The sequence below is a fragment of the Hakea prostrata genome, chromosome 4, assembly GCF_041222555.1.
Source record: "Hakea prostrata isolate BN-2017 chromosome 4, UWA_Hpros_2, whole genome shotgun sequence".
NCBI classification, from domain to species: Eukaryota; Viridiplantae; Streptophyta; class Magnoliopsida; order Proteales; family Proteaceae; genus Hakea; species Hakea prostrata.
This window is the reverse complement of record NC_142603.1, coordinates 3,983,917-3,990,911: the sequence shown is the minus strand read 5'-3', so window position 1 is coordinate 3,990,911 and position 6,995 is coordinate 3,983,917. Positions and strand designations below refer to the sequence as shown.

Sequence of the window (6,995 nt, the reverse complement as noted above, 5' to 3'; positions counted from 1 at the left end):
TAAAAATGGGGGTGGATCGCAATTTTGATTCATGCACTTCAATATTTGGAACGACCCACCATGTGTGAGTGTCTCGCAGTGATTCACAACATTCCCCACATCCTCTTTTCCATATCTTTCTTGTGAAATATCTGATGCATCATATAATTCAAATTGCTTTTCATGCATAATCAAATCAAGTGTTTGGTCCAAAACAGTCTTTGGGTTAGCCAACATGGTTTCTAGCTAGCCAATTCTTTTTCCCACTTTTCACTTGATTGGACTCGTTCATGAACCAATGACAATATCATTTCCTTATTACCAAGAAAAAAACCATGTCATTTCTAGATTTGATTGCCAATGAAAATTAAGATACTTGTATAAAGTTACTCAGAGGACTTTTTCTGACTCCCCATTTTGTTGAACTAAGTTGTAATATTGGTGTTTTACTTCAAAAGAAAACAAAAAAAAAGACCAATGCTTCCACATAGGAGGTCAAAGTTCGAATCCCCTCGGGGCCAGGGGCGAAGCCCTGCCTATATTAATTATGTAAAAGCTCCCCTAAGGATGTAGTCGTGGTGCACGCAAGCTGGCCCATATGAACCTTAGGGGGGGGGGGAAATTGTAATATTTATTAAGCATAATAGTTACTTTTGATTTTTTTGTCAATAATAGTTCCTATAAGGAAATAGAGAACGGTATGAGAAAAAGATATGAATCTTCCATGCGTTATTGGATGCAACAATTTAGTTTCATGCAATATGATGTGGAAATTTAGGAGTTCATCAGTTTCTTACAGTTTCGTCTTCCCCTTACCTTTTATAATTTGTGAAATTTAATTTTTATTTAAAAAATTTAAAGCTATTTTTTTTGGGTAGGAATTTAAAGCTATTTAAGTGACTATTAATAGTCCTTATTAAAAGGATATTAATTAAATTGCCTATCGATATTAATCCTTATTAAGAGGCTATTAATTAAATTGCCTATCAACAGTCCTTATTAAGAGGCTATTAATTAAATTGCCTATTAATAGTCCTCATTAAGAGGCTATTAATTAAATTGCCTATTAATTGTCCTCATCAAGATTCTATTATTAGTGCCTATTAATTGTCATAATCAAGATGCTATTAATGATTCTCGTCGTTTTCCATAAGAGGTACGTAGCAGTTACAGCTATACTTTAAGGAAACTCATGCTTAGGCCAGAGTAATTTGGAAAAAAATTCTCTACTGTGCACTTCTCTTTGTTGTGCATAACAATGCATTTTTTTACCAAATGATTGACTGAGATTAAAAGTTTAATTTTAAATTTTAAAAATCCTCAATAGTCTTGTATTTACTTTTTTTTCTCAACCCATCATCATTTGGTATATATGTGCAATGCTGTGCACAACAGAGACTTGTGCTCAGCAGAGGATGTTTTCCCGAGTAATACTTTCTTCTTTGCATAAATGGGTTTTTGGGTAAACATATAATCTAGCATTGTTCTCATTCTAATCCAATATTACATTTTATATTTAAAAAATAAAAATATGCATACTTAAACAATAAGATATATCGAACATCGTCTGACATGTTACGTATGATCTCTTAGGATGTATTATCAACTAAAAATACATTTGAAGAATGCTTATACTGAACGCATACCTTTTCCCACTTGAGAATTTCCATTCAACCAGTTACCAGCATACAAAATCTCAGTTTGATGATTTAAACTTACATTTGAATTCATCCAAAAAAAATTACATCTAACTTTCAATGTTGTACTGGTGATCTCATATCATGTATACTCTAGTAAGTATACTTATTTACTTGTCATGTTAAAAATGGGAAAGTAAAAACATTACATGTTCCTTTGGTTTTCAACTGACATATTATACATGCGAACACGTAGTTATAATTTATGGATCCCTAACACGGTCCTATCTATCAAGACAAATAGACAATGTCATGAAATCAATTTAACGTCCACAACAATATTGACTAATTTACCTATGATACGGAGAAAATTAGACCGAACCCAATCCGACCGGGTTCGAGTCTTAAGGCTCAGTTGGACTACGATCGGGACCGGTCTTGACCAAGTCTTTACGACCGTAAAGGAAAGAGCCATTTGACGGTTGATGACAAACGACGTGATCCTGAATCTTGTGGGATATGTAACCAAGTTTAAGAAGGTAACTGCCACTAAGGCGGAGCAGAGGCGGAGCAGGGAACGTGCCAATATCGGTAACTACCCACTTTCCCAAATAACCAAGGTAAAACCCTAGGATTGGATGGTCATCAATGAAAATCACTAATGCATCCAACGACCAAGAATTGAAGGTAAAAACTATATAAATGAGTAGCCTACTAGCATATGAGGTATCTGAATCGTTTTCTTAATTATTACGTTATTTTTACTCTGCAATTAGTCAGAGTCATGTGATTAGTCCATTAGTTGACTTAGCCTTCGGAGGTGGCCACCCGACCTCCACAGACCATCATTGACGTTGTTTTGTAGGATTGTGCTTAGATTGGAGGGCTCAACAGACTTGTGGACGCATCAACCCATCTCTTTCTTTATCATATAAAAGGATCTCATGAGTTTTAATGAACGTTATTAGAAAGAGATTAGGAGTTTGTTGTGACCGCCCGTTTTTTTTTCGCCTAAAGATTAGGCCCTTTGGGAATAAACGGATAACCTTTTCCTTTCCTTTCTTTTTCGATTTAAATTTTTTTTTTTATTTCAAAATGTATATTGTGATATTAAAAAAAGGGAATTACCTAATAAAACATGCGACTAATATCTAACGAAGAACCCATGTGGACCCATGTAACGGTTCGTTCGAGACAAAAGGAGAAAAACGTAGAAAGACGAAATGATGAGAAGTAAGTCTTCTTGTCTTCGTCCCCAACTTTTCGTTTGCTTCCGTTCCATGCATGCATGTTCCATGCGTTCTTTCTTTCACTCATATGCTCTGGAACACACTACCCCAACTCCTCCACGTGTACTAAACTTCCTTCCCCACTCCACTTACACAACACAACACAACCCACGCCATCATTAGTGGACTACATTGCCCTACATTTCCCCTCTAATTTACAAATTCATGCCACCAGGCACCATAGGGAGGGAGAGAAGAGAAGATGATGAATTAATGGAGTTCTAGAAAGATAAAATTGAAAAGAGTTTGCTTTATACAAGCAGACATATGCGTTACAACAGCTTTTCACATATTTCGCATACACAAGGTTATCTGCATCTACACAAGCATCATCTTCTACCTAAAGACACATTCTCAATATATCAAGTTAAGAGAAAGACATACAGAAACAAAGTTACAAGATAATCCTAACTGAAATCAAATTTCTCCATCTTGATTTTTGGTCTCTCTCATCAGTGTCGTCGTTCAGGGGTCCAATGGGGACAAGCAGGGCTAAAATGAGTGGAGATAACCCTTGAGTCCAGAAGCTCCATGATGGGTGTGAAATTAACACACCTCGGCACCTTGTACTGGTTAATGGAAGCTCCCCTGGAAATGGCATAATCCATCAGTTCCTCAAAAGTTCCATTTTTCACAACCCTTATTTCCAAAGGTCCAATCGAGTTGTCTGCAACGCGTCCCTGTCTGTAGACAGAGTTCAGAGATTCTTCCATGGCCAAGCAGCACTGATCCATCACCTCCGCCGTCGGCGCGTTCGATGCGTCCTTCACCAGCAACTCCCAATATATCACGTAATGACCCGGGATGCTCTTCGTGTCTGCAAAGCTTGTGTATTCTACCACGCTGGTGTTGTAATGACGCAGATGCTCCGACGCATTCTCCACCGCCTTCTGCAACTCCGCCTCGTCGGTCTTATCTGAGTCAATACTCAACAACACGTTCTTCCGCCTCACGAAATGGAACTGGGGAGCCGAGTTGTGGAACCCGGTAACTCGGAGTATGTCACCGACTCGGTAGCGGTACAGACCCGCGTATGTAGTGATGACCAGTTCATACTCTTTCCCAATTTCAACGTCCGCGAGGTCCACCAATTTCGGTGGTGAGTCACGGCTCAACGCCGACGATTGCTCATAAGGGAGGAACTCGAAGTAGCCCATGTTGGGCATGATCGTGTAGGAAACCTCAGAGGGTTTGCACATTGGTTTTAGATTCAGACCGAAGTAGCACTCAGAAGAAGCGTACATGGTGCAAGCCTGTGGTAAGCCGCCACTGTAATAGTTGAGGGTTGGGATGTATTGGGCCATGGCGCCTGTAACAATTACGTCAAGGTACTTGGTGTTGGGCCAGATTCTGGTTATGATTCCTTCCCATTTCTCTCCAGAGCATTCGTTGGTTATGAACTCAGCTAACTCAGGGTTGGGTTTGATAAAACTCGACATGCATTCACGGATTGAAGGATCTGAAATTTTGGGGTTTAAAGTTCCGGTGGCAATGTCATGTGAGAGTTGTCGCCAGTGAAGTTGCAGGAATCGTATTGCTCTGAGTAGTCCAGAAGCAAATACGGCGCCGACACGAAGGACTTCTTTCTGTTGGTAGAGACCACAGAGCATCTGGGTGTACATACTCTGAAAGGAATCAGAGCAGAGAATAGCCTCGTTAGGGCTAGTGTAGACATTGTAAGGGTCGTATGGCCTTGTCTTGAAGTGCTTGCTTTTGTAGTAGCTTGTGAGCACAGGGCGAGCCAATAGTCCTCCAGGTGTTTTGGTCTCTGATTTCACGAATAAGAAATACAGTCCTTTTCCAGTGTCCAGCCCTGGTACGTAACTGCAATAACAGAAGAAAGACAAGCTTTATCAATCAACAGCTCGCCACTGATTTGGTTGAAAATTTGCAGAAAAGCGAAAGGAATATTAGTACAGTACTAACAGATTCATCACTGGCATGAGAAGATTGTACAGAGATTGACGGCGATCCAGCTCTTCTTCGATCGTCGGCATGAGCTTTCTCTCACCGGCTGATGTTCCAGAGCTGTAAAATAAAAAATAAATAAATAAACTAATTAAGTTACTAATTAAGTATGTATTTTCATCGTAGCAGGCAGAGAGAGAACTTATAAAATTTGATGGAGCAAATTATATCCAACTGTAGGTTTTTCACACGAGAATCATTCACAGGAAAAGCTTTTAAAAGTGTGATTCCATACATGAGATGTAAGAGATCACCATATAAGAATCTACGGGTTCGAGTTGAAAGATATCATAGGTTGCAACCGGAAAATACCGTCTGAACAAATTTAAAGTCTGGATAAGAGAATTAAACTGGAGACACTATGGTCCTCTTCAAAACCTTGTAGATTTGCAGGAACACAATCCCTGAGCAGTGGCCAGGATGTCAAATAATATTTTCTTTCTATTCTGTGTCGTTCAGACACATTTAACATATGTTGGAAGTTTCCTCTTCATAAACAGAGAAGGAACTGCACCAGGCAAAACTCTAAAAGTGGAGAGTTCTGACCAGCGAGTGAGTGAGTCAAAGAGAAGGAACCAGATCCCCAAATTAAGCGTCGAAAACTGCAAATTAACCCCCAAAATTCCTCGGTGCCAGAGAATATTTTTGGAAACGAAAGAAAGAGAGAGAGGCAACGCTAACCTCGTGAGGAATTCAGAGATAGGATGACCGGAAAGTATGGGGGAACGATCGCCATTAGCAATCCGTTGGATCTCAGGCTGAAGATCCTCGTAAGTGATCACAGGTACCTTCGATTTGAAAATCTCCCGATCTGTCGCACCATTAAGCTTGAATCGACGAAGGTACTCAGTCTCGGCATTTCGGGTTAAGATTTCAGCCAAAACCTTCTCTTGAACTGCATCAACGTTTCTAGTCATCTCTTCGATGAACTTGAGCGCCTTTGCATGCTTCTCACTAGTTGCAGTACCATGTGCTGTGGGAAGAAATGAAAAAGCCGTCATTGTTGAAGCACAGAAAGAGAGAGAGAATGAGAGAATGAAAGAATGAGAGAGAGAGAGAGAGAGTGAGTGAGTGATAGAACAGATCGATGAGCAAAGAGGAGGAGCAAACAAGGGTATTTATAGGCCAAGCGATTGAAGTGTCCTCGAAAGGGTAAGGAAGAGCCAAACAGACGATAATGGCTCTCGTGGTTCAGTGCCACGTCACTTTCCACATCAGAAACGACCCAACAAAGTGGAACGACAAAAAGAAGGTCAGACCTTTCCCGAAAATATTTTTGACAGCAGACAAAGGGTAAGGAAGGGAGGAGACAAGTGTGGGCCACATGCACGACGATTGTCGAGAGAAGGAACGGCACGCGGGACCCTTTTCTTACCACGTAAGCGCAATCCAGCTGGAAATTTGTCCTTTTCTATGCGTTAGTGATGCCACGCGGCATTTTCTGGTTGAGTTGTTGGTCCTCGATAACGATGGCTTCCTAGGGTTCAGGCAGGATCTGCCTACTTGGCACACATAAGACGATATAAGAAACGTTCTTTCCCCGTGAAAGGTCTAAAAGCTATGAAGCTATGAAGCTAAGGCCTTATCAGCCAGAGGAGGTATTCAAATTTTTCTCTAACAAAATATTATAATAATATAAATAAGTTGAAATTTTGCTTTTTTTTTTTTTTTTTACTTTTTTAGAGGAATGACAACAAATTGGGGTGGATTCAACCAAACGAAAACGAATCTAGTGGAACGATGCCCATGGGCAATCCGGTCAACATATATTTACAACATTTTGTTTTTCTTCTAAAAAGCCATAAGTCAAGAATAATCCAAATTTTCTATCTTGTCAGGTAGAGATTTGTATTTTATTTATACTTTCGTGTATTAGAAGGATCTACAAAAAAGCCTACCTCTGATTTGTTTTTTTGTCTGTATTTGAAGGTAAGCCTGCATCCTAATGTACGATGTGAAAATACGAAGAAAACATATATTTCTATCCATCAGAATAAGAATTCAAATTGCCAATGGTAGATTAGTTAACCTGTTACAACTCAAACTCCCATGGGGTCTTGGATTCGTATCCATCTGGCGACACATATATTAGTAATATCCCCCCCATAATATCAACTCGCAA

General features: G+C 39.6%; 1 protein-coding gene across 1 annotated transcript; it reads right to left on the bottom strand.

Moving 5' to 3' along the window:
• Window positions 1-3,140: 3,140 nt before the first annotated feature.
• LOC149017171 (putative indole-3-acetic acid-amido synthetase GH3.1) lies at window positions 3,141-5,975 on the bottom strand. Its single transcript, XM_089151494.1, has 3 exons — window positions 5,555-5,975; window positions 4,832-4,933; window positions 3,141-4,729 (listed from the first exon to the last, which is right to left on the bottom strand). Exons 1-3 carry the CDS (start codon window positions 5,872-5,874, stop codon window positions 3,358-3,360), a joined length of 1,794 nt encoding a protein of 597 aa, XP_089007620.1. The 5' UTR covers window positions 5,875-5,975; the 3' UTR covers window positions 3,141-3,357.
• Between the last annotated feature and the right edge of the window lie 1,020 nt (window positions 5,976-6,995).